Source organism: Harpia harpyja, chromosome 20 (genome assembly GCF_026419915.1).
Source record: "Harpia harpyja isolate bHarHar1 chromosome 20, bHarHar1 primary haplotype, whole genome shotgun sequence".
NCBI lineage: Eukaryota > Metazoa > Chordata > Aves > Accipitriformes > Accipitridae > Harpia > Harpia harpyja.
Genome location: NC_068959.1, coordinates 9191906 through 9219076, shown reverse-complemented (window position 1 = coordinate 9219076; position 27171 = coordinate 9191906). Strand labels below are relative to the sequence as shown.

Below are 27171 nucleotides of genomic sequence, written 5' to 3'. Positions count from 1 at the left end.
CGTGCCTTCTGTACATTTTACAGCCAGCGTGTTCCTGCTGCCACGAAAGCCGTTCAACCATCAGTCTGACTTGCAGGCCCTTGTTGCCCAGAAAGGGCAGAGAAAGACCCTGAAATACCCACAGCTCCTCACAGTCCTTGCTCCCCTAATGAAACAGCAGCAGTGACTGATGCAGCTTGATTGAACACCATGTAATTAAAAGTATTTTATCAGCAATGCATGTTTATACATATGTTAGAACAGGTCTTTTTGGCATCTTTTCTGATTTTAGACGTGAAGAGTGGGCAGTACCCAGGAACTGTGGGAGCAGGGCCTCTCGGGGAGTGAAAGAGTCCGCTCAGAAAAAGAGACAAACTTTATGTCCTCGTTTCTTCTCTCCCAAACACAGTTAAGGGAAATAGATTAATTAGCGCTCCGGGGGATGGTTTTTTTTCCTGAAATATTAATGCTGCTTCTGCAATAAGGGGAGATACTGAATCCCCTGTCAACAGATAGGCAGGAGGAGTGTGAAAGCTGAAATTAAGGAAGGGAGAGAGCACAGGGAGAAGCCCAGTTGGAGCAGAGAAAAAGTCTATGTGGGACCAACATACCAGGTCTCTGTGGATGACAGAGTTTTGTTCCAGATAAGCCATTCCCTCGCACACATCTTGGCACATCCCCAGCAGGGTTTCCTTTGAAAAACAGCCCCGCTGGCTCCTGAGGTAGTCAGACAAGCAGCCGTTCTCCATGAACTCAAACACCAGGCTTATGGGAGCGTTCTCAAAGCACACGCCATAAAGCTGGACTAGCTTGGGGTGAGACAGCTTCCTGTGGGATAGGGAGGGAAGATGCGAAAGAGACTGAAATAGGCTCAGTGCCTTCTATCCTTATATATGGCCACCTATGTCACCCTGCTGCAGCCCTCTCTCTGCAAAGGCCAACCATGAAAGCAGAAAGAAAATGTGTAGACCAAGTCTAACGTCAAGTAGCACTAAGTATCATCCCATTTTAATGGTAATGGTCACCAAAAGACTCTTCTGCATGGAAAATCATCCAATCAAACAAAAATAAAATCTATTTCTGTCCATTTTGAAGGGAGGCAAATGTAAAAAATACAAAGTCAATAAAATCAAAGAGAAATATTTTCAGTTGTGCAAAGCAAAAAAATTTTGCATGTAAGTTTTTTTCAATAAAATTTCCCTCAAATTTTAAGAGATTTCTCCATCTAATTACTTTTGACAAAAACCACTTTGCTCTCCAAAACACACCATCAACTAACCCTGCCTTCCAGAACAGCAGAGATCTGCAAGACCATTCTGGATATTGATAGAGTTAGAAGCACAGTAACTCACCTACACTTTGAATTGCCTTCCTTTGTAACCACCAGAGCTCACTGGTCTCTCTATACACTATTTAGATACATAGTAGATAATCCAAGTTTTAATCCCCCATTCATAGTCCTGAACATTATCACAACACTTTGGTTCAGTCTTATGAAACCTGCAGGGTCTGATTTTCTCGGTGAATCTACTACTTACATCAAGACTTTAGCTTCCTCGATGAAATCCTCTTCTGACATTGCTCCTTCACGAATGGTCTTTATGGCTACTTTTGTCTTCTCCAGCAAGTAGCCAAGGTAGACCACCCCAAACTGACCACTGCCGATTTCCTGTACACGGGTGAGCTCAGAGTGGTTAATGACCAATTTTCCTGTTGATTGTAAGGGAAAAAGAGTAAGGATCTAGCAGTAAAGTGTCAAACAAAAAGCTTTTGTGGGTTAAACATTGAGACAGGACTCGAAGTGAGACTTTCTGGCTCTCCCTCAAATTGTCTGTCTGACCTTTGGTAGCTCATTTGACTAGTCCATGCTGCAGGTCATGTTCAAGAGTAGGAACAACAACATCCCCTTTCTTTCCCCATTTGTCTTGTCTATCCAGTTCTTCAGGGAGGATTGTTTCTACCATGCATACGTACACTACAGAGCACAACATGGTTCTGAGTTTCTTTGATGTCTCCAAGAGTTACGACAAAGATGATACGAGAAAAATTCTGTAGAGACCAATACGCAGATGGAGGCATCTTTCAGGAGGGACTCAGCTTTCATAAAGTTATGCTATGCTCCCACTCCCATCACCTTTTTTCAGCATTCATTTCAGTATTTAATGTTGACTTCATTGAGACCCCGGGGTTCTCATCACCTCCCTCAAGGCACTACATGATCAGTTCATTCAGTTATTAATGGTAACGACAAAGATGATAATCTAGTGAATAGTGCAGTGTAAAGATCTGAAGAAAGCTATTTATTGTGGTGATAGTCACATGAATATTCATCAACATCCATGGGGATATTCAAGATCACCCAGCTAACCAGTGAGGAGTGTGATTCCCATACAGTCATGAGAGTACCATACCATAGCTCAGCCCTGCAGTGATTGGGGCCTTTTTTCTCCACGAAGAGACTGCATACCGCAAGCGAGTGACAAGACCTGAATAACAGAGGAAAAGGATGGGTTCCAGTTATTGTCACAGTCATGGGAAGCGTGGCTATCGCTACCCCAGAAGGCAGTCTGGATACTGGAAGCAGATTTATTGTACTGAGTTCTCAGCTCCACTTGAGGGCATCTGAACCTCTATTCAGACTGATTTCCTGGCTGCTAGAAGGAAGCCAATTCTAAGCAGTTTCAGCTTATTTCCCGTTTTCACTCTGTCAGCAAATGTGAGCTGTGAGTCTCTGTTAACTTAGATGAAATTCCAAATTATACCTTTTATTTGTAGGGTATTTTTGAAGCCCGGGGTTTCCCTCGGTACTCCTGCACTCTAGGGATGGGAGTCTTTGGTGACTCCCATGTCTGGCTAGGGTTCCTGGCCATGTCCCTAACTTTGTGTGAAATCAAGTCCCAGGGATATATTGCCTCCTGGGCAAGAAGGCCCTGCAGTGTAATTCAAACAGGTAGCTTGGTCTGGCAGTGGTGACACACTCCCATGGGCTCCCAGGAATGAAAGGGCTCTCTATAGTATGTCATTACGACATCTGTGTTGGTCATAGTCAGCCTTAGAAGGACAACCAGAATGAAGATGTAATGCTGGAAGGGGGCCTGAGATGGTTGTTTTCCTGCCATCCAAGTGCCAGGATTAATGGAAGAAAAGGTGATGCCATTTAACATTTCATTGTAAGGACAGAGGGCTTGGAAGCCTGCCTTCATTCAAAACAGTCACCTGGCTGCATGGTAAAACAGCAGCTTCCCTGGTCAGCATTGGCCTTCACTCACCTCCTGCATTGTGCTGGTGATAGTTGATGAGTTCAGGGATGCAGTCAAACACATGCTTTTCTGCCAAGTAATATCGCTTGGGAAAGTCAGTTGTCTCATTGATGTGATAATGTTTTATAACAGGATTGTTATCGGTGCTGAAAAAGAGGAGGTTTTCTTTGAGGAAAACTAGGTTGCAGCAAAAAGACAGGAATTTGGGGTATAAATGGAAGAGTAGCAAGCGAGCAAAGGGGAGAACCTTCCCTATGCAGAACGAATGGGAGAGGAGCAAGGAGTGAGCTGCAATTGCTAACGAAAGCTGTGTACGTGTATGTTCTTCCTCTCACTCATAGATGGTCTCATCTCTAGAAAGGTTGAGGTTTCCCGATAAGGTTGGGTACCAAGTTTCTCTGCCTCTTCTTTCTGAAACAAAACTTTCTGCCCCAGCACTGAAACCCTTTCACTAGTCTTGTATTACCCACCTCTGATGGGTCCAGCATATAGTCCATGTTCATCCTACTGACACTTCAGTTGAGGGGAAAATTTCATTAAAATTACAACCCCAGCTAAGGGACTATTTATAGGCATATATTTAGATGCAGAGAGAAGTGGAGCCTTTAATATGCTTTGCGAATGGCAGCTAACTCTTCTGCCTTTTTTGGAAGTGTTTTCCTCTATCATTTTCATGAGCCTTCTGCTCTGTCTTTATAACGCCAAAACAGCTACAGAGATTACACTCTCGTAGAAGCCATTTCATTGATGTAATTGATGTGAAAAGCTGCTGAGCTCAGCTGTACCTTAATGCTTTGGTGAAAACAGACACTGTGTACATGCCAGGCTGCCTCGAATCTCTCACCATGAAGGCACCTTCCCTACCCTGTAACAGGAGCAAAGCAGAGAAAACTGGTTAGAGACATAATGGAAAAAAAGAAGTGGGCTGGGGGCAAAGCTCTGCTTGTTTCAGCCCTGTCTATGCTCAGTCATGAGGATGTGCTAAACATGTAGGAGAAAAAAGAGCCATCAGCCAACTGACAGAACTTGGTCTGTTCCATGCACAGCTCCGATGGCTGCCCAGGGACTGCAGGTACGCCCAGCTGGTCTCTTGGGTGCTATGTATTTTTAGTTCAGTTTCCTGAGGAAATGAGACTTATGTGCTCGTACTGAGTATGTGTGGGTGTGGGTACATGAGCATGTGTCTGTCTGTCCCTCCAAGCCTCTCCTCTAGAAATTCTGAACCCATTGATTGCTTTCAACCCTATCTGACAGAATACTGGTGGTATCAATTTCCAACAAGCTCAATGAAATGGGCAGCTGTGGAAAGGCAAACCACTTTGAGTGCCCTCCATCAAGAAAGCAGCTACAGAACAAGAGTACAATTTACTCAACACCAGAGACTCCATATGGGAGTGTATGAAAGATAATTTACCAATGTACCACACATGCGAAAAGCTTTGCCCAGATCCTGCCCTTTCATAGGTACTCCAGTCATCTAGTATCTAAACATAAATGTGTGGGAAAGCAGGCTTCCTCCACTCTGGCACTCACAGAACAATTTTCTTTTTTAATTTTTCACTGTAATTGTTTTCTACTCATCTGAATGCTAAAATTTATCATAGGCCATAATCCTGAAGGGCCAGGCACTAATGGATCAGATGGCAGAGGAGAAGATTTAACATCACAGTTTGGATGTAATATGCTGTGCTGACCTATATATTGATAATAAAAATGGCACTTTTCTTCTGTTTGCAGAAAAAGATGCTTTTCATCTGGCATCCCAAGTGCCTGATTATTTTATTCCTTCCTTTGCTTTACATGGTAGATTTCCTCCATTTTATATGATGTCCTCTATCCACCCCACAACACTTGGTACAAACCTAATCCACCGAGTGCGCTCTGTCTCGGCCTCCTTCCCACCTCCCCTGCGGACTGATTCAGCTCCAGCTCAACACGGAGGCTGAGACTGCTACTGCATCCCCTGCGTATGAACTGCTGGCTTTCAACGTGCAGCTCTGCCCAGGTGAGACCAGGCCACTGAGCTATAAACCTTCCAGGGCTGTCTCTTCAATGTGTGTCTGTACAACATCTACCATATCCACAGTATACAATATCTAGCACAGGGAAGCCTAAAAAGGGTCTCCAGATGCTGCTGTAGAAGCATCTATATCATCCACAGCGAGGGCTTTCATCTCCTTGGCAGTGTGGGTTTGCTTGCACAGGTAGGCAAGTATTGGAGACAGCATCCTGCCTGAGTTACTTTAAGCTCTGTTCTTGCCCTTCCTTCCCACTTGACAGCAAACCTGCCCAAAGATCATTTGTGAGCTTGGCCACATGTTTTGGGGGAGCTTTGGGGGCTGTGAGGTTTTGAACCATAAGGCTCTGCAGCCACACAGGGGTAGTTGCCACAGAAAAGTTGCACTGGTAGGACCAAAAGGAAAAATAAGATCACTAAACCATGCGTGGACACATCCCGTAGGAGTTTATAGGAACTAAAAGAATTTTTAAAGCTGCACAACAATGCTTTTATTTCCATAAAATACTATCATTCCAAGAAACAACACTTTATTTGGGTGTCCTCTTAGTGTAAGAGCTGATTTAAAAACTAAGGTTGTGTTTGTGTGGAAAATTTGAACAAGAGGTGTATTCTTTTTATTTTCACTACAGTCTTCACTGGAAAAGTCTGGCTCAACTGAAAAATTAAAGATGCATGCTGACATGCACACACACACACACAAAACTAAAAAAAAAAACACCTAGACTCATACTCCTGGCTTTCACCCAAAACATTTCATCATGAGATTGGTTAGATTTTCAGAGAACTACTGGCATCCGCAGGCCTCCTGCAGAGACAGAAAAGATGAGCTAAAATCACAGTTTTCAGTCAACAATGTTCTGAAACAGTGTTTTCCATCAGCCCCAGCTATTGGGTGTGTTTGTCCAAAGAAGGATGGCACAGCTCTCTGCCCACGCTCAGCTACCATGGAGGTAAGGGGGGTTGCTAGCAGTCCTTTATCTTGCACCGCACACCAAGAGCAGCCAAGGACAGCAACACAGCAGGAACCCAGTGTTCAGCTCTCTCTTACACAAAGCAGCCCTTGCAGGCTTCTCCTCATTCATCATTAATTAATTATTATTGCCCATCCATCCCACACGTAACACTGGTTTACCTCATCTCTGAGGAGTGTTTCTGCTTTGCTTCTGCTGATGTTCTTATTGTACCATCTGAAAACATCAAAAGATTCCAAGTCAGTGTTTCTGCTGAAAAGCCTCTGAATCGAGTGTCCCCAGTGCTAGCAATGACACATTATGTGGGGTAGGGACATTTGAGGCTTGTAGCTTCTAAAACAAATCTAAGGCACTTAGAGGTACAAGAAAAACATAGGCAAAACTTACTCATATATTTGCAGATTCTCAGGTGATTTTTCCGCCAGGTAGCTACTTGGCACGTAGCCTTCATGCCTGTTAAAATGCGACACGGCGTGAGTGTGCTAGACAGACAGGATTTTCTCTGCATCTGTGGGAGTCAGGCCCGAAAGATTTGCCTGCTCTTTGCATGATAGAAATGTTGGTTGTTATGTATTTAGTAGGGTTACTGGAGAAGGAAACAACTGATTGCACCTCTAAACTTGGAGAGTTTTGCAATTTTCATGATTTTTTTCTTCCATGTGTATGACAGCGAATATCAGCCTGAGCTAAGGACTGTTTATTTTTTTAAATTAACTTTCAGATTCTTTTTCTTCAGCTGCCTGGATACAAGCAATATCAAAGGGAAGAAAGTTACCGTAAATAACCTTCCATCACTCTTTTCCTGTATGTCAGAGGATGCTTCACAAAAGTTATATTAGAGGCCAGCATATATATTAATGGAAAAACAAGCTGGATTTAGAAAGGATTTGTAAATTGGCTGTTGAAAAGGGACTTACCCATTCTTATCTTGAATCAGCCACCAATGTTCCTCAGAGCTGTCAATCACATAATATTCCTCATTATATTGTAACGTCAGCTCTTGCGGATTCTGGGCTTCATAGTCATATATGGCCATGACTACAGCTTCCTTTGGGTCTAGCAACAATTTCTGCACAAATTAGGAAAAAGGCTCATCATATTCATATTCATAAAAACAATGGCATGCTCTCTGAAATGATATTTCCCTGGCAGCACTGGTGTCCTCTGGGTTCAAAAGCCTCAAAGCTAGGAAAGCACCCCAACACGTCTAGTGGGGTGTGGTGGCAACATGAGAATTTTCAGCACTTTCAAACAATGAATTTCATATAAAAATTTTAGTTGCACAGAAAATACTTATCTACTCCTTCTTAGGGCAGGGTTTCTTCTGTCTGATCTATTCTTCACAGATGTTTCCTAAACTACTCTTAAAAGCTTCCAATGATAAAATCTCCATGGCCTCCCCGGAGGGACTGTCCCAATGCCTTCCAGTAAGTCAGCCAGCCCTAACAACCACCCTGCTTCTCCCTTCTTATTAAATAAGCCAATGACATTTTGTCCCATCCACAAGTGGGTTTGGACAATCATTTCTCTGTTCCTCTTCACAGCAGCTTTTCTCATATCCCTCCTACTCCCCCCAGTTTCCCTTTCTGTAGATTGAAAAAACCCACAGTTGAAGCTTCACTCACCATTGGAAAGCTATTTGTGAAACCAAGCTGTCTTTGCAGGACTGAACCTAGCTCTAGTGGGATGCTGCTGATTTATAACTTATGAAAAAATATGGAAAAGGTAAGAGAGAAGCCTGGGCAATATTATCACAGGTGATATTCTAGGTCACTGCACCGTGGTGAACCTTAATGAGGATATATTCACCACTGCTAGTTAAACACACACGACACTAAGGACAGCTTAGCATGCCTCACTGCACTCACCCAGTTATCTTCAGGAGTGGGAGGAAGAGGCTTCTTTGAGGCTGAAATGAAATCAAGAAAGATAATTTGAAGTAGATCTGGAGAAAACTAGGGGAGAAACCATCAAGGTAATGAACTGATAAAGGTGATACAAAAAACCAGTGAATAGCAAGCCTTGGTCTTTCAGAGTAAGACATGCCAACAGCCTGCACCTACACAGTGACTCTTAGCCACACAGCATGGGTTTGAAATGGGGTACAGATTACTTAAGGCCATATATGCATGAATGCATATATCTCAAGAAAGTTGTTATTATGGCTTATTGACTGACCACAGCTGATCAAGTTCCTAGTTCGCCATCTCATTCCACAGACAGCACCGAGCATCACACAGAGGAAAGTGTTAATTCAAGACAAAGAATGCCATATACAGTAAAAGATAAGCCTGAATATACCAAGAAGGCAGCAACATGTCTCTTGATGGAAATGTAACATGATATTCTTTGATGTTCTGTACGAGACAGATTCAATCCTTTATTTTTGCTAGGAATAAATATTTTCAAGGTCAGAACGGTCTTAACAAATCCCATACCATTTTTGGTGGGGTCATACTCCACACAGCCAGGTGCCATCTTCTCTGTCTGAGCACAGCATCTCCACCTGCCATCTATCCAAAAATCTGGATGACACTTTGAAACCAAACTGTTGTTGCTTCTGGTTTCTGGAAAATGTTAGGGGAAGAAAAAGGAGGGGGAAAATGAATTTATTTGCATTCACATCAGCTCTGAAAGACATCTAGAACTGAATGGAAATAATCTGCACTTCAAAGAAGCTTCTTATTCTTTTCAAACCAAGCTTTGGTGAATATTATCAGCCCCCTCCATTAATGTTTTCCTTTCTCCCGAAAGGAGTGAATGCCACCATCGATGTGGAGGAACAGCCTTCCTGCTGGTGATGGAGCCCATACCTCTCTACTGCAGGAGAACAGAATCTTACCAAAGTGACTCTCTCTTTAAATTGATAAACACCAAAACCACAGAAGGAAGGTTTCATAAAAAGAAATAAAACCTGGCAGGCCATATACTGATGATTCCCACGAAAGGCTACAGCTCTACACTGTGTATATATGTAGGACACAGACTCTTGCTGCTTTGGCTTGGTGTTCAAAAGGGGCTGTACAAGCTGGCATTCACCAGCAATAAACATTTTTTGCACATGTAAATACCAGTCTTGAATGTCTGCGTGAGAGATTAAAGGTACTTCTTTTTGAAGCTCAGGCTCTCTATCTGTAATAATAATTTTCCTAAAAAGAACAAAAAATTTCTGCTGGCTGTTTTAAAGAGACTATTCAAATTGTCCACAGGAGGGGACAGTCTCAAAAAGTTGAATGAGAAGAGGTGATAAAGTAGGAGCTTGGAGCAGGTGCACTCCAGAAGGAGAATAACTGGTTGCAAGAGTAAGTGCATGAACTTAATAGTATCTCTATCAGGCACAATGTTTTCAGAGTGAACAATACAGCAGGTTGTGTTATAAAACAGGAAAAAGCTATGATGGAAGCCTAGTGTAATTTTCATGTAACTAAGTAACACCTTCCTTATGTCAAGTATTATGCTTTGTTTCTGCCTGCAGTGGTTAGTTATTGTGCCCTTTACTTCAGAATCATTGCAGCGAACCACAGCACAATTCAGGAGGTGAACAGGAAATGAAAGCTACCCACAAAAATGTTTCTTAATAGTCATGATTCTCTAACGAGGTTGTCATCTAAACAAAAAATCTATTAATAAGAGATGAAAAATCTTCTACGCAGAAAAGATTAATTTCTTAAAAAAATTAGCCATAGAAAAATCCCCATTTCTTCCTGAATAAGAAACCTCAAATTACAGTAACTTATTAACAGTTTATCCTAGAAAGAGGCAAATAAAGCATTCCATGTCCAAATTGTCCACTGCTGCTGAAAACACACCGACCATATTTACAAGCAATTTGATTTTATAACCTCATTCCCCACGACCGCTTTGCATGCTTAGATATAAGACATTGACTCCTCTTGCACATTTTCTCTGCATTATAGCTTGTCAGAAAACTGGTCCGGGATAAGTAACTTCAACAATTACGTGGGCACAGGGGTTTTATTACCTTCCTTCAGTGTAAAGACCCATCTCTGCCGGCTCTCACGATTGGGTGCAAACACGTAGAGTATGTAGTTATCGTGGACAATCTGGAGAGGGGAGTAAAGAAGGGAGCCAGCCGTTAGAAGCAATCCCAGATAGTCTGGGCACGATGGAGTCACTGAAGGAAACACGAATCAGCCCTCATACCAACAAGTTACATGCAAAATGATGATTTGGGGAAGCGGAGTAACAGGGTCTGTTCAGAAGCATCTCTTAACCTCATTGACTTTTGATTATTTAAAACAGAGCAGAAATCCTGACCAAGAAAGTATTCTAGACAAGCAGTGTTTTAGATCAATTTTATGCTGTTAAGAAATGCCCATGAAATCAACGGAGATGTAGCGATTTCAATCTGCAGAGGATTCAGCCCGTTACTCACGGACTGCACTTTATCCTTCTAAAGCATCTCTAGGGAAATAGCATCTGTTTCTTAGCAGTTTCTTGCAAGATACCTTCACTTGAGATCTAAGAGCCAAACTTAGCTTTTCTTGTGTCAGTATAAATCTCGGGCAACTCCCTGGAGATTATTTGGATTACTATTCTTCTTCAAAGTTTTTAATAGTTTTCAATAGGATTATAGAGAGGAAATAAGAAGCTGGAGCAGATGAACAATGAGCAATCAAGATGCTGTTTTCATCAACTTGGCCTTAATGACAAACAAACAAAGGAAGAGAAATACAGAATATTTGTGAAGTTTCAGAGCAGGGAGTAAAATCATCACAAGAACCAAAATGACTCAGAAACTGAATCGGATGACTACATTTGGGCCTAAAATTTGATGTAATGCATAATCTGTATTTCTCTTCCGATATTTATCTCAACAACTTAATTCCAAATGGGACTGGTCTCTTTGATGCACAGGTGCTTTGAAAAACTTTGACCACTGTCTTTAAACAGAGATTTCTACAAGAGAGCAGCTGTTTTTATAAGTTTCTCCAGGGGTGTAGATGAGGCAATGTTGATTATTGTTTAAAGAACAGGAAATATTTGCTGTCTCTTGGCCTGAAGCCCTTGCAGGCACACACAGACAACCGTGTGACTCAGTTGCTTTGCATGCTATGGAGAGATAAATTATAACCTCTTTTACAAAAAATAGAAATAGGGGAGGAATAATTCCCTCTTATTTAAAGCCACTCCTGTTGATATTATTGTTATGTCTGTATAATGTTTTGACAATCTAAGGCAGATTTTGAAATATGCAGTAAGCAGATCTCCAGAAGATGTAGCCATGAGCATGCACAACTGCACAAAATCACTCATTTTATGCCTCTCTGCAAGGGGCTCACTTGCCAGATGACCCACACAAAACCAAAAAGCCACTGGTAGTTCCACAGAAGATTTACAGCTGGCTGCAGCCGAGATATTTTTTAAAAACCCAGACAATATCACTTTACAAAATACCACAAAACTGACTGTGGGACAAAATTCAGATGTGCTACAAGCAGGAGCGATTACCACGACCTCAGCGGAACACTGTGCATCATGACTAGTCCCCTGTTACCATCCCACCAGTCCTGGCCACTACCTTCACTTTATTTTGCTGTTCCTACAAGCATTGGAGATATGGAGATACAGATTTGAAAATTCAGACCAAAACCAAACAGATCTGAGCATTTGTTCCTTCTCTAGTCCATGTTCAGTCAAGTTATGAGCAGCTGAACTTCCCCCAGTCAGGCAGCTCCTACCCAGCCCCAGTTAAGAGCTTTCCTGTCGGGCTGCTCATCGAGAGCTGTTTGCAGCATACCACAGCATCTGCTCCTGCTCCCAAATGCCCATAAACAAGGCTGTAACACTCTGATCATCTGGTTTCTTGAGTGCTCATTACGCACCGACATAGCAACATTTTGTAATATTCCAGGACAACTTTTATGATCCTGGCTGGGGACCACCCCAAGCTGGAGGGAGGGTTTCCTGACCCAACCTAGCTTGGGAAATTATTTCCTCTCCCTTCTCCTATCTCTGCAAGGTAACATTTTCCAGGGCTCAGATTAGAGTTACTGTTCAAATGAAGATTTAGAGAAAACTCTACAAGCTACTTCATGATTTGTCAGAATGACAGTACCAAGCCAAGCCTCCGAATTGATGCTGGTTTTGAGATAACAAGAACAGCAAAAAAAAAGAAAAAGAAATCTTGCTTTCTGGTTGTCTTTTTTCTTCTTATGAAGTTATCTTTTTTAATATGATTGTGTACATGGGTCACAGCCATTAGCTTTGATCTGCAAATCTGAGTCCAGATGATTCACTCTTTTAAAGCCATCTGTGAACAAAGCTGGCCCTGTATTCACTGAAATCCATACACCACAAATATTAAGAAAAGTACTGTCACCAATACTGTAAAATTCCGACAAATGCCAGCACAGGGAATATTTGTTGCAATAACTGAGCAAATATTCTGTGGCATTTATGTTTACATGGCAGTGTAAATATATCCTGTATGTATTAATAATCAAACTAGACAATGTGTTCCTCATCCTAGAGCTACCACTGTCTACCTCTTGGTCGTTAAGCCACCTCATCACTAAAAGCCCTCTCTGCTCTCGTCTGGAGCAGTCTCCCTAATGCATCACATTCACTCACCAGTTTCTGGTGCAAAGGCCACTGAATGTATTTAGTTTCAGCATCACACAGGTAAATTGGCCAAAACCCTGGGTGGATTCCCCGTGTGACAGATGGGCTTTCTCTGAATATGAATTAGTGCGATAGCTGAATATTCTGTTAAACATGGGATAGGACTAGAAGATCTAATGATCCTTTCCAATTTAAAACCAATGAGTGGAAGAGTTTATGGCTCTTATAATAACACTCAGCCTCTGATTCCCCAGTTCATTTCAATCCTCGATCTGCTTTTTCTTCCTTTGTTGTTATTCACCCTGGTGTTGGGTTCATTAATGACTGCACTGTGAGGGAGAATTTTCTTGAAATACAAAATTAAGTGATATGCGTATCAGTATGGTCAACAGACAGACTCACCTGGAAAGGATATTTATACTGACAGGGAATGATGATGTCACTTTTCACAATTTCCACACATTTAATCCTGGAAAGTTCCACAGAACCCTTCAAAGTCCTTTTTTTCTAAAAGACAGAGAAAAGCACTTGGTAAATGCTAATGATTGTGGATTAAGTGAATAATTAGACAAGATTGTCGAGTCCATGGGGGATTTAATTTTAATGGAGCAGAAGCAAATTAACTGATTATGTAAGACATTTGAAAGTATAAAGAATCATTCTCATATATGGCAGCTTTATATGGATTGCATATACACGTACACATATTTCAACTCAGCACATGGATTCTTAGAGAAGCAGTCAAAATGTTTCATTGAAATTCAGGTGTTATTTTTTTCTTCCAACAAAATGAAATGCTCTTAACCAAAAAGAACTATCTTCATGAAACGTTCAGTTTCCTAACACTCCTGTTTCATACTGAAAACCTACAAAACAGTAAGTATTTTATTAAAAAATATGTGGGTACTGAGAATTTCAAAACTATGTATTTTATCTAAAATGTAACATTTTTACTGCATCTATTTTCTAAGAAAAAACTCAATTCTCTGGTTTTGTTCTGTCTGGGTTTATAGCTAAGAAAAAATAACAGGAAATTTTGAAATAAATAATATCCTCAAAAGCTTGCCGACAAAACTTTTTTTCTGGCAGCTTCTGCTGCATTATTATTCATCATATACCAGATACCTAGATAACAGTATGAGCAGTTAGGAAAAGGTAGGAAGAGAACAGACATCCAAGTATCCCAACTGCCTCGGCGTACCCTATTTGCTACCAAATCCTGGCCCCGTAGCTCCTTGTTGCGTGGCACGCAGCTTTTGCAAGAGACGGGTGAGGCGGATGCCGGCTCAGGGCAGGTGGGAGCTAAACTAAGGCTTGGTATCTGGTGCACACTTCTGAAGGATTCACTACAAATGCATTCGCTCTTTGGAGGCAAACTGGTTTCCTGTTTTGATTTGTTTCAGTAGGGATTAAACACTAGCCGTCTCCTAGCTCAGCTTTGTGACAATGTGACGGAAATCGGTGAGATTTAAGAACCCCCCAAAACACTGCAAAAGCTTCTGGTTTTCAAACACAAGCACCTGTCAACGGGAGAGAGCATGAACTTCAGCGACTGTGTTGTACCTGTCACGGGTTATCACTCAGAGACACAGCAAGACTTTGGCAACCTTCTCGCCCTCCCTCAGACCCCAACCCTTCGTGTCCTTCACCCTCCAGCTCCCTCTTGCTCCTTGCTCCCTACATCACCATGACCCTGCAGCTCTGCCCTGCCGGCAGCGGCCGTCCCCACTGCTGTGCTGACCCTCACTGCTGCTCTGTTGCAACCTTTCATCATTACATTTAGCCTAAACCAGGGAAGCAGCTGATGCCACTGGAGGTGGGGTGAGGTTTGCCACAGTGTACTGTCAAACAGCCTCAAAACAGAGAGGCCCCAAGGCTCCTCAAACCTCATTCTTGCACAACTGGCTATTTTGCCTTTGTATACTTGGATTTGAGGAAAGAGAGGGAAATTATTACAGTGTGGTCTCACGTTGCTCCTGCTGGACTTTGCTGGTGTATTTAACTTTTGTATTTGTATTTGCTTGCACTTTAACCAGTGCCTCTGGATTTACTGCCAGGACTGTCTCCTGTAGACAACATCTGCCTGTGTAGCTCTATGAGGTGGACTGGGATTTTTGTGTATCAATAAACCCAAGGCCGTAAAGCACCCCCAGATGTAAATACCAATTAACTATTGAGAGTATTGCCAAGCCTTAGAAGGCCTTACTGCACCCCATTTTCACCATCTATTTTCTCTCATTCTTGTCTATTCAATTCTTTCTTCCAGACTTGGCTTCCTTTGTCTCTTCTCTACAACCTCCTCTATCATTTGTTCTGCCCCTGGGACCTCTACAATTTTGATGAGACACAAAGCCATTTATTTCCTATAAAAACCTTCAATTTTGCTAGCATTGAACCCTCCTTCATCTTATTCCTTTGAAGTCTCAGGGCTTAACCACATGCACTCCTCCTCTGAGGCTTCAGGAAGCAATGCCGTGCCAGTCACACGCTCTGCTCTTTCACTGCAGACTGGTTTTTGTTGATACCTTTCTGGACTCTGCTGAAAGACAAGGTCCAGCCTTCTCAAGGAGCTTTGTGCAGGGATTCTGCAGCTCTCATCGCCTACTGTGCTCCTTTTAATCACATAATTCAGCAGCGGAAGCTCCTCATAATCTCGTGTTGCAGTGCAACGTCAGGGTGCGTCTCACAGCCAGTGCATTGCCCTGCAGATCCTCCACAGATGGGACTTTGTTGATAGAAAGCAATTACAGTCCTGTAGCAGCACAAACAACTGGAATTACCACTCACAAACCAGGCATTACCCAGAAACTGGGCTGGAAACTAAACATATCCCTGCTTTTGTGATGCTTGACTGCACTTTAATCCAACAAAAGCAACTGGGCCATTTGGAAGGGAGTGGAGAGGAAAAGCCTCTTAAAAATGGTCTCCAAAAAACCTCAGAGACTTGTTCCTAAAAGGGCGAGACAAAATATGCTGACAGATCTCCATTTGTTGTTTTCAGTCTGCCCAGAGTATAGTTAAGTAGATGTTTTAGCTGGTTGGTCAGAAAAAACATCAGTGGTCTTATTGCATAATGTGTGTGGAAAGATAAGCAAGGCATGCTGCTGTCCCACAAGGAGTACAGTGTGCTGCAGACCAGTCCGTCCTATTCTATTTCTTTTGGTCTGTTATTTACAATATGGCAATTCCAGGAAGGAGAGCTAACAGCTCTGAATGGAGCCAGGTGCATCACAAGCCCCACACATTACTGTCTTCATCTTTGGTATTTCACCTCCTCTTGCCACACAGCTCCAGCAGGTCTTTCACTGATTAATCCTTTAGTTTGTGTCTACTGCATAAACTAGATGACCACAATGGTCCCCATTTGCCTTAGATACTAGGACAATTGACTATGGTACAATTGAGATAGCCCTGCCCTGCAACACAAGGCAGCATCTCACCATGCTTGCTTGGGGAATGAGCCGCCCGGCATTTATCACGCGCTAAGACTACACAACCACCAACGCTCCTACTCACCCACGCCACGGCAGCTTGGCCACCCAACAAAACGAATCCCTTTTCACCAGCCCATGGCCTGGGGCAGGGGAAGGAGCGGGGATGTGGAGCCCATGGCGAGAGGGCAGCGAGCCGGCAGCAGCGGCTGCAGGTGACAGATCCGCGCCGTGAGCACGCTTCCTGACCCTGGCTCTGCACCCTCAGGCTTTGCAAATGTCTAAGATCTTGTAAGATATGGGGCTGTGCAGTCGGAGGAATTTGCTACTTTCTGGCTAACACTTTGCTGTTGCTATTTGTGAAGCCCATTCATCAAATGCGCTGCCAAAGGTCCCTCGGTGGATGCTTAAAGGTTTTGCTGAACCCCACTGTATTTATCAAACGGACCTGGAAAAAGTAGCCAGCGGTGCTGGAAGCAGAGGGAAGGGAGGGAGGCCAAATGCCAGGGAGAGGTAAGGCAGGGGTAGGCAGAGCCTTATCTCAGGGAGCACGGGAGGAGAGAGCAGGCAGCATTTTCTGGCAGGCAGAAAGGCAGCATGCCACGTTTCATAAAGCCGGCTCGGTTCAAAAGTTGTATGTGAACTTGTATCTTGTTTCTTTTGTGCTGTGAGGGGAAAACCAAGCAATTAAGATTCATGCGGCCCCAAACTCCTCAGCAGCGGTCACTACCAAGGGCTCTCCATGCCGCAGCTGGGCTTTCCTTGCCCTGCGTCACTGGGTGTTCGCGTTCACCTCTCTGTCTCCCTGTACCTCATCCCCGCCGCCTGCGCGTCCCTTCCTTTGCAATGCCGGCTGCTCCTCCCAGCCCAGCCAGGCACCTCACAGCAGAAAGGAGCACAGTCTCCCCTGTAGTCCCGCTGTGTCCCCCCTTGGATATGGCGTCCTTCCTCCCGCCACAAGGTCCATTCATGAGCCCATGTTTGCCCACTGCTCCCCAGTTGCAGCTGGATATTTTCTCTCGCTAGAAGGGTAGGGGAAAGCTAATTTATAGCTGCGGTGAAGCAAGGTAGGAAATTCCAGTCCTCTGTAAGCTCAGCCGCAAAAACGTTTCCATCAATAAAAGCGTTTAATGACCTTCTCTGTAGCGTCAGGGATTTTTTTTTAAGAATCTGAGCCAAACTTCATTCCCTGTTTTCACTTACTGTCTTGACTAGAAGGAACTATTCTTAATTGGTGGTTAAGTAGATGAGGGGTCTTTGCCTTGGCCGTTGGCATGACCCGCTTTCTCTGTGTCACCTGCTCTGGCTGCACTCAGTGTGCAGCCTGGACAGAGGCAGAAGCTGATTTGGGGGTTTCTTACTCTGTGTGCTTGAGGTGGTGAAATTAAAGCAGGTTATTTTTTTCAATGCTATATACAGTCTCTCAGGAACAGGCAGGGGAAAAAAAGCAAAAAAGCAAAAACTTTAACTTCTGCACACCACTAGAATAAAGTGCATGTAAGTGTGAAAAGAGGCTTGCATGCACACTGAAGTATTTTTAGAGTGGCAAGGAGAGACTGCTGTGCTGGCGAGAGCAGTGGCTTCAACATCTGCTGCAGGCACTGGCCTTAAGAGGACTAACGTACCTCTGCAGAGGGCTTATACTTGCACGGTGAATGCTCTCTAGGCCCCTATCCACAGCTCTTACTAGTAACAACAAATTAGTAATGACAATAATAAGACCTAACCATATCATACTACTCTCACCTGTAGCTTTATCGTGCTGGTTTCTAAACCGTGGTACATGTGCACCATGGTGATGGGGAGGTCAAAACAGGCTCAGGTGAGGGCGTGAGCTAGTTTCAGGGAGCAGAGGCGATGCAGCTGCCCTAGGGCAGTACTTGAATGCAGGCTGAACTTCACGTGTGCCTTTTAGTAGGGTTTTTTCGTGAAAATCAATTCCCTTTCTAAAATTTGGAAATACGGTGCTCAGCTTCCATCTGTGTTGCTGTCCGTTGGCTGCACTTCCACATCAAAAAGTGGATTTATTGAACTTCAGTGCTGTAAATTCAACCTGGGGTCTTCACACTTTTTTGCCCTTCATGTATGTTATGACATCATGAAGACTATGGAGTCGAAGTTGGTCCATCAAGCATGCCTATGCAACCCTGCTGCTTTTAAGAACAGAAACACCTGCGCTGTTGATACACAGGCACAAACAGGACAGAAAAAAGAGCAGAAACCCTTTCCACTCAGCTGATTAGGGCTAAGAGTGAACAGAAGCAAAAACAGAGGGCTCTTGTGTTCCCAGAACCCACAGCTGCGGCTGAATGCCCACAGGGGTGGATGTCTTAAGTAACAAAGTGACAATTTTACGATGTTGCTATTAAGAGCACAGTAATCAATTCTGAATATTCCCCCAGCTATGAAGAGCAAAGGGACACGGTCACAGCTGGGTACTGGAGTGGGCTGCTCCTGGCTCAGCACACATTCTTGGGTAGCACCTGAGAGCAATGAGCTCAGGCTGGCACAAAATAGGAAAAACCCAACAAATCCTACCATAAAAATACCTGTCTTCAGAATAATTCAGGCTGATTTCAAAACTATTGAAAAAATTATTTAAAGCTGAATAGTCTTTCTCTCACAGAGCTGTCTCTGAGATTAAAAAGGTTAAATAACGTTTAAGTTTGTACGGTCAGATCCTTCAAGATATTTCCTATTGGCTTCCAGGAAAACATTCAAGGCTATTTTTGTAGTTTTACTCTAAATGGCAGGTACTGGCCACTTGGCTCACAGACCTCTGGTGTGATCTATGATCACAGTTTTATACTCTCATGTGCTTAAATTAAGCTTTAGGAATAATATAGGAACACATATCCATTGCTTGTTCTGATTTCTCTCCACATAACTCCATAAGAAAATATTTACCATAGCCATACAGTGTTAAATCTCTACTTGAGCTATTAAAATGTCATTTTATGGATGATATGAGTGCATGGCTTCAAGGCAAGAGGCACCATTACAGGTCTAACCACTGGTAGGAAATAAATGGGTCAACGACCAGACCGCTCCAACAGAGCTGTCTGTCTCTTTGCAGACAGATTAGTATCAACATGCAGCAGAACCGTTGTGCAAGGTGTAACACCTTCCAATGGCAGAGAGCTCAATTGGCTTGGTGAACTTCATCTTTTTAAATTAGTGACATGTTGCTGCCTTTCAAGTATGATTTTCTTCAGGCCTTGCTGAGCTTCTGAAATAATCTGGAAAGGAATTTCTTGGTTTGCTGACCTGCCCAAATTCTGCTTATGTCTATGGTGTTGCAGAGTCTCCAGTTTATTTGCTACTTAGACTATGGGTCTCTCATAGTCATGTGTTGGTGCTGAGATAGCAATTAAGAAGAACACAGAAAAAAGTAACTAGGAGCTCATGAGGTATCACTGGAACACCATGGACTTATTTTTAATGGCAATTCCCCTGCTACAGTAATTTTCCACTGACCAAAAGACTCGAGTACGAGCTTGAACCTCCTTGAACACTGTGTTGATACAATTATTTTCTAGCCCTTATCATATCCCTTATCTATGCATTGCGTATGTGCTGTTTTTATCATTAATAGTTAGGATATTAAGAACTGTTGATTGCCAGATTGATAGAAATTTTGCCTGAACCCTAGCATCGTTAAGTATTTTGGGAGTTCTCTCTCTTATTAGGAACACCGATAGTTTGAGGTTTTATGGGAAATAAATCAATTTAAACAATTTTAAAATGAAATTTGAAACCTAAATTGAGCAATTTGAATTTTGAAAGAAAGTTGTAAGGGATTTTGCATTTCCTGACAATACTAAGTACTCCAAAGGAGAATCGGAAAGAGATGATAATTGATAATACTAGGATTTTCAGTAGATCTCTGACTGTTGCATTATGCTTTAATACCTCCAATATACCCCATTATATTTGACATTTAAAGTCCTAAACGTAGCTGTTTGGTTCACATGTCTGTCATGACTATTTTGTCCTCCTTCTTGAATTAAAAAAAATAATAATTTGTTTTACAGTTTTTTTCACATCTAAAGAACATGAAGGTGTTCTAGAGGTGGGCATACCCTGGATGCAGAGTGCACTGAACTGTGTTGAATGACAAAATCAGCTGCAATCAGTGCCTAAGATGCCACCATTCATCTAAGCAGTAGAGACGGAGAAGCACACCTAGGAGTCTGGGGAGGCAGCTGGAGGGCTGTGTCTGCTTCACTGCTGTAACTCATCCATGGGCGCTCCACTGCAGACCTTGGTCGCTGCCATACCTGACTAAAGCAGTTGCGGCCACTAAATTCTTTTTGCCATCCTTTTTCCTTCTTAAAGATATAAAAGAAAACATGGGTTGAAGATTTTGCCGCATCCTTAATGTTCTCTGACAAAAGAAAGATCTGAGCTTTGTAATTTGAAGAAAATGGAAGTATCTAACGTTTGCTGGGAAGACAATACTCAGAAGTAATTTTTTAAAATTCTTGAAAGATTAAAGAACAATAAATACCTAGGCAAAGATCTAGTAGGAGCAGAACTGGTATGCGCAGAAAGTGTAAAAAGAAAATTATTATAATCAAATTCTGGAAGATAAAATTAGTTATTCCAGCAAAAAGGAGCTATTTTTATTACCAGACTCTACCACATATTTGTAGAGTTAGAAAGGCCATAGATACCAGACACAGAACAACGCACATTTTGCTTAAAGGAATCTTGTCTAGACAATATCTCCACCCTGAATCATGCCGCAGAAGTTGTGAATAAGAACTACAATAGACGGGAACTTTGTAAGTATCCAGAAAAACATTCGATAAGATGCATCGGAACAGGTTGCCCAAAGATGTGAAATCTCTGTCCTTGGCTTTCAAGCAGTGGCTAGTCAATGCTACAGCTGACTTATTCTAGTATTGGCGATAGTCCCGCTCCAGTGTTGATGTAATGCTGGCCCTGTGCATGAAGTCTGACCAAATGAATTTAAGAAGTACCCTCTAGCCAGTATTACCATGATTCTGTGATTTCACAATAGAAATGAGGCTCATTGTGGCAAACAATATGAACTTAATCCTCCCTTAACTCCAATAATACAATTTGGATTATTAAAAAATCCGTTTGAAATTTACAGAGGTGTACTAGAGGATTCATTTAATATTAGGCACAGGTTTGTACCTTGTCTCCACCTTATTTAAGGTTGTATTGATTTTATTACATAAAAATTCATTGAAACAGGTGTGAAGTAGACAGATGCCAAGCCTGATTTCTTTGTGGGAGATATGTGTATTATTAATAAATTAGTTGGAGATATGCATCAGAAGACAGATGGTATTGAAAATTCTGGCAAGCAAACAGAACTTGTTAATAAATATATGACAAGTCATGAAGAATGACGTATCTACTCAGATATGCATTTATTTGGAAGATAGTCTTTAAAATCATAATTAAATTCACTTTAGATGAGGATTATATCTTCATGAATGTTAAGGTATTCAGAATACACAAAGCAATGAGAAATGGTATGAACGGTCACTAATTAACACGAACACCAAAACAGAGAAGAAAAGTTTTAGTCTGTTTACATTAGAGTCTGGGGGAAAAAAACCAAGTCTTTCCAGGGCAGGATGGATAAGCTGGATCCTGTGTAGAATAATAAAGGTAAAATGGACTGCTGGACCGAGGAACAAAGTGCTGCTTTTGTTACTGTGGGTAGCTGGACTGCTGCAAGTAACCCAACGTGTAGATAATGCATCAGAAGCAGCTAAAGCATTTTTAGGATGCTGATAAAAGGCTTTTCAGCCAAGTTTATTCCTTTGTTCTCCTGGAACAAGAGACTGAAAGCAAATTTCAAGACACACTGAAGTCCCATCTTTATATCTGAATATCAAAGATTTGAATGAAAGAGCCCAGGACAAGGCTGACTCATGCTATGTGACCTCTTGAGCATCTGACCAGTGTAGGAAGAATAGTGCTGATGTAAATGAAAAGGGAACTCAGTCCTTTTCTGTGTGCACCTTTCATTGCTGCCTTTAAAAGCTGGACTAGTAATAGCCCATGACTGCATGAAGGTATAAAATTTAAAAATATTTATGTGCCTGAACTTCCCAGGTGTTAGGTGCAACTTTCCCAGCCCTGAAATGATTCTCAGAATGCCTGTATAGGGCAAGATGCCTGTTTTTGAAGAGAGAAAACTGTGGCATAGGGACATGGAATGCTTCTCCATAGTTGATACAGACAGACCCAAGCACTCTCCGCAGGTCTGAGCCATGCCAAGATGAGCAGCTCTGAAGCAGAGATCGTGTAATGGTAATGGTACCACATTAGTGTGGTACTAGCCTAGAAGACGGTGGCCTATTCACTAAGTGTGGCATCAGCCTCAGACACCTGTGCCACTTGTAGACTACAGCCAGTTTGAAATGCAGGGAGAGATGCTCGTTTCTGCTTGTCCCCATCTAGGTAGGGATGTGACATGCTGAAGACTATGCAAGAACCTCTACTTAGTATCTGAAATACTAAACTATGTCTCTTCACTCTCATGTCTGCTAACCTGAAGGATTTACCAAAGACCGCAAGCCATTAGGCGGATGGCGTACAGGTAACTCACCAGTTTAAGTCTGTTTGCTAAGTAAAGACATGTGAAACTCTGTCCTAGACAGCTCTCCAAAGGGATTCATTTGTCTGTTTCTTCTGCAGTACTGCAGGTCTACTGGCACCCTGAGAGTATCACATAGTGTCTTCACTGTCAGTTATTCTGCTGAGGATCAAACTCATTGAAATAGTTAAAATGATGACTCCCATGTGCTCGTTTACTCACATGCACAGTAGCTATGAAATCAGACCCTGGAAATGAAGAATTTTTGCCTGCGGAATTGATTTGCATGTTATAATAAAGGCATTTCTGATGTATTTTAGTAGAGACAAGGGTTGAATACATGTGCCTGTTATCAGGGCTTTGCTTTATGTTAAGACAGCCCTGCATTGTGCACTGTGTAATGAATTCCAGAAAACACAGCTTCTTATTGTTGTCAGTTATTGGGGGCTCATTCTCCTAATGAGATATGTAAATATCTTTCATTAACATTAATGGCAAGTGTGTGCTTGGCCCCTGAGGAGAACAGTGCTTTCTGTCTAGCTATGGCAGTTATGATGAAAATGCTATTACAGTTATTGCAAAAATTTGCCTTTATGATGTCGGTTGTCTGGACAGCTTTTGGTATCATTTACAGAATTATCCCTGTATCTCTTTGACCTGTTTATTTCCTTGCTTCGGACTGCTACAGTAAATGTTTAAACACCTTTTTATACCCACAGCATCAGAATGCAAAGAAAGGGCCTGCGTGCTAAACTCTGTTAAAGACAGGCAAAACGTATAGGCCTGGGCTTAATGCCTAAGCGTATGCTTTACTTTAAGCCACCCAATTGAAATCCATGGGACTTCTCAAACCATTAAGCAGTTCACTAATTGTTTTACCTGACTTTATGCACAGGCTGTTTTTACTGACTGACTGGGGACCAGAGAGGTGGATACTGTATAGTATTGAACGCCAAGTACAGTAAGCCGCTGGACAGGTTGGTAAGGGCTTCTTAAAGAAACTCATTGAAAACTCTTATAGAAAACATCCACAGAGATTTCCCTTGAAAAATAGATACTTCAAAAGCCCAGACAGTTACTGGCCCCGTATATATGGTGCAGTACAAATGCCTGAGGATACTCCCCATCACTGCAGCCAGCTGGCAGAGAACAGCAACGTCCCTACCGCTCTGCCCTAAACCTCCAGAACAGGGGGACCAAATGCAAACTGCCTGCTGGCAATGGGGACAGTCTGTGCTAACACCTGCAAGTCCCACAAATTATCTAAGAGAGTCCCCACAGAGCAGAGCCAAACCTGGGCCAGGGCCTGTGCTACAGAATGAGCACGACAGACCATCGATTTCAATGCCTGCGCACACTCCCTGGTCCTGGTTCAATCACGGTGATGGGCATAGCCCATGTGTTGGGCAGGTACCGTAATTTTCCCTTCACTAGCTGTGAACTCAATTTCTGGGCGTTCACTCCATTCTCAGCACCAAATAAGATGGTGCTTGCATAGGCTGCCCTAAGCTTTCCCCTCCAGACCAGCAATGGCCTGACCACGCAGAGGTCTCATTGGGATGGTCTGTTTTGGGGGATGATTACTGAAGAGGCTGAGGATTGGTTCTGGGAGTATTTCATAGGACAAACTCTTTTCTCCCGATTTCGTACGAAGTTGTTCTATTCATGCAACAACCTGATTTTGACAGTTTGTGTCAGAAAAAAATCAGCGTTTCATGGAAAATGAGCCCTGTAATTACCCACCGTCCCTCAAATGTGTATAAGGGCCTGAAGTTACATGTGTGTTTACATATACATGTCTACACATATATAATATGTGCATGTTTAAAATACATAACACAAAGTAGATAATATATCAAACCCTTCTCTCACCTAATTGACCTTTAGGAAGACTAGGGGAGAAAATTTCCAGGACACTCACATAGCATATGAAATCTATGCCCCACTGAAAGTCACCGAGTCAGATTTTCCAAACTATTTCAGTGTCTAAAGATGCTGACACAACAGACACCTACTGTCATTCCGCAAAAGTATCTAGGCAAAGTGTACATTGAATTCATCTCAAGTCCACCAAGAGTCAAAAAGCACCAAAGAAAACTAGTTGTGAAGATTTCTCTAAATACCTACAGCAGAATCACTTAGATGCTTTTGAAAATTTAACCCAGAATAATTAAGTGGGATAGTTATAATGGAATTTAAAATCTTAAAATAATGGCATTTGGAAGATAGTTTGGAGAGCAGACAAAGAGAGTCTCAACCCAAATATAGACACAGTATGCAGCAATAAATATTATCCTATTTAAATATGGAGGTAAGATAAACATGGACTATAAAATAAAAGCAAGAAAAACATTTTGGTGGGCATATTTGAGAGAAATAACTTGCAAGCAAAATTGACAACCCTTAAAGCTGGTGTCCAACCTCAAGTAGGTTATGATAAAATACAAGGCACATCCTACTTCGCTTTTCTTGTTGGGTTCAGTTTTAACTTAATTTCCTGAAACTGAGCCAGATCAGATGGTCTGAAGTTGCCAGTGCTGGATAGCAAGGCAGCATGATCCCCAGTTCTGTTCTGCATACAGTAACAGTGCCTAAATATAATAGATTAACAGCATGTTCAGTGACTGTTGGAAAACAAGCAATATTATTTACAACCGTAATGAGGCTCAGCAAACATCCAGCTAAATAGAAGAAGGAAATAATTCTTACTTCACTAGAACACTTAGCACAATGGGGTGCACATATTGACTTCTAATTTTTTTTCATACTTAGCAAATCAGGGAAATGCAAGCTTGGGGAAACAATGCCTAGTCTGAGCATGGATCTCATCATCACATCCCTTCTGAAGCTAACTCCAAAGACTAGACATTTTACACATGGCAGCTGAATTTATTTTAAAATGCAAGACTGGTCTCCTACCAGCCATCAGCCTGCTGCCCTGAAGAAAAGAATGAGCGACTGAAGATCTGTGGATGACTTTTTTCACAGATGTAATTGAGGTACACTTGAGATCTTCACAATACGCCACTCCAGGCCACCCCTGTACTCATGTGAACTGCCAGGCATACGCTCACACAGCTGTTACACACACCACTTATAACAACCCATGCTAAATTCCTACAACAAAACTACATCCTTTCTATAAAATAGCAGGGTGGTCTTATTCCTCCATGCACACCAAATGTCCACTGACCAGAGCTCTAAATGACCTGTTTGACCATTCTGCAATTTTCAGTGAATGGTGCTGTAGTAAGGACCAGAAATGTTAATAAAATTTAACAAAGATCATCTTTCCCTCCATTAGCATCCTTCCCTTCCTTTAACAAATTTCATCCTTGCCTCCATTACTCTATTATGAGAGAGAAAATGGCTGACGTACCCCATGGCGATGTTCATAGTAAGCCAACTTGGATTTGGTTAAGACGAAGAAGCGCACTTTAAAGTTGGAGGGTGAAGTCCTTCTCTTCTGCTGGGATTTTTTGATCAGCAGTTCCTCCAGGAGCACACAGTTATTCATGGCTGAGCCAAAAATGGTCCTCTCCCAGGACATGGGATGCCTGCCCTAAGCACTGAGTGCCTGTCCAAGAAAGCGACACAAGAAGGAAGACAGTTAATTTAAAAAAAAAAAAAAAGTTTGTTCAAAAGGCAGCGTAGGTGCTTTGAGCTTTATCTTCCCATCTACAGCAAAGCTTCCTTTCTGTCAAACCATAACCACATCCTCTCCGAAGTCATAAAACGAACAGCACATGTTGAAATATACGCTAAGGTAAATGTTGTGGAAAAAATAACACTTGAGGGACATTCAGTAGATGTGAGTCAATGATTAAGGATTAATTAAAAAGAGGTGTGGCATGATTAAGCATCTGTCTCCTACTCGCCCATTTAGTAAATACAGTTATAAATGCACACATCAAACATGGATGTATAGGATGAGTGTCTCTCCTGTCCTTTTAGAAATAGGTCATGCATCCATATTTCTTTTTTGAAGGAGTGGTGCTTTCCCATTTAGAGTATGTAACGGTTGATTGTGCGTCTCAGAGATTTCATAGAACTTATTTTGAGGAATTTTCCCACATAACATGAAAGTTCCTACTATGTAAGCAAAGTAAATTATATCCAGGATATGCTTGTATAAGGAATGATAAATGTTTGCAGTCGTTAGATATTTAAACTGAAAACAAATGGTTACAATAACTGATAACTAATTAATTATCATTGGTTACTATTTACTGATTACTGACTGCTTCAGGTGCAGTCTAATGAGTCTGTGGTTGGATGTTCCGGGAGGCACAGGCACAACATGCCCTCTGCGGATGCAATCAAGACCAGTGTAATCAGCAGT

At 42.2% G+C, this 27171-nt stretch overlaps 1 protein-coding gene across 1 annotated transcript in view; it reads right to left on the bottom strand.

Annotated features, from left to right (window-relative positions):
* The window catches only part of ITK (IL2 inducible T cell kinase), a 33057-nt gene extending 6392 nt beyond the window's left edge, over positions 1–26665 (bottom strand). Inside the window, exons 1-13 of the mRNA XM_052772067.1 lie at positions 26209–26665; positions 13218–13322; positions 10213–10294; positions 8669–8797; positions 8099–8139; positions 7148–7299; positions 6618–6683; positions 6392–6446; positions 4025–4104; positions 3249–3385; positions 2391–2465; positions 1518–1689; positions 591–807 (exon numbers count right to left, since the gene is read on the bottom strand). Coding sequence (XP_052628027.1) covers positions 591–807; positions 1518–1689; positions 2391–2465; positions 3249–3385; positions 4025–4104; positions 6392–6446; positions 6618–6683; positions 7148–7299; positions 8099–8139; positions 8669–8797; positions 10213–10294; positions 13218–13322; positions 26209–26379 — 1482 coding nt within the window. The 5' untranslated portion in view covers positions 26380–26665. The remainder of the gene's footprint in view (positions 1–590; positions 808–1517; positions 1690–2390; positions 2466–3248; positions 3386–4024; positions 4105–6391; positions 6447–6617; positions 6684–7147; positions 7300–8098; positions 8140–8668; positions 8798–10212; positions 10295–13217; positions 13323–26208) is intronic.
* Between the last annotated feature and the right edge of the window lie 506 nt (positions 26666–27171).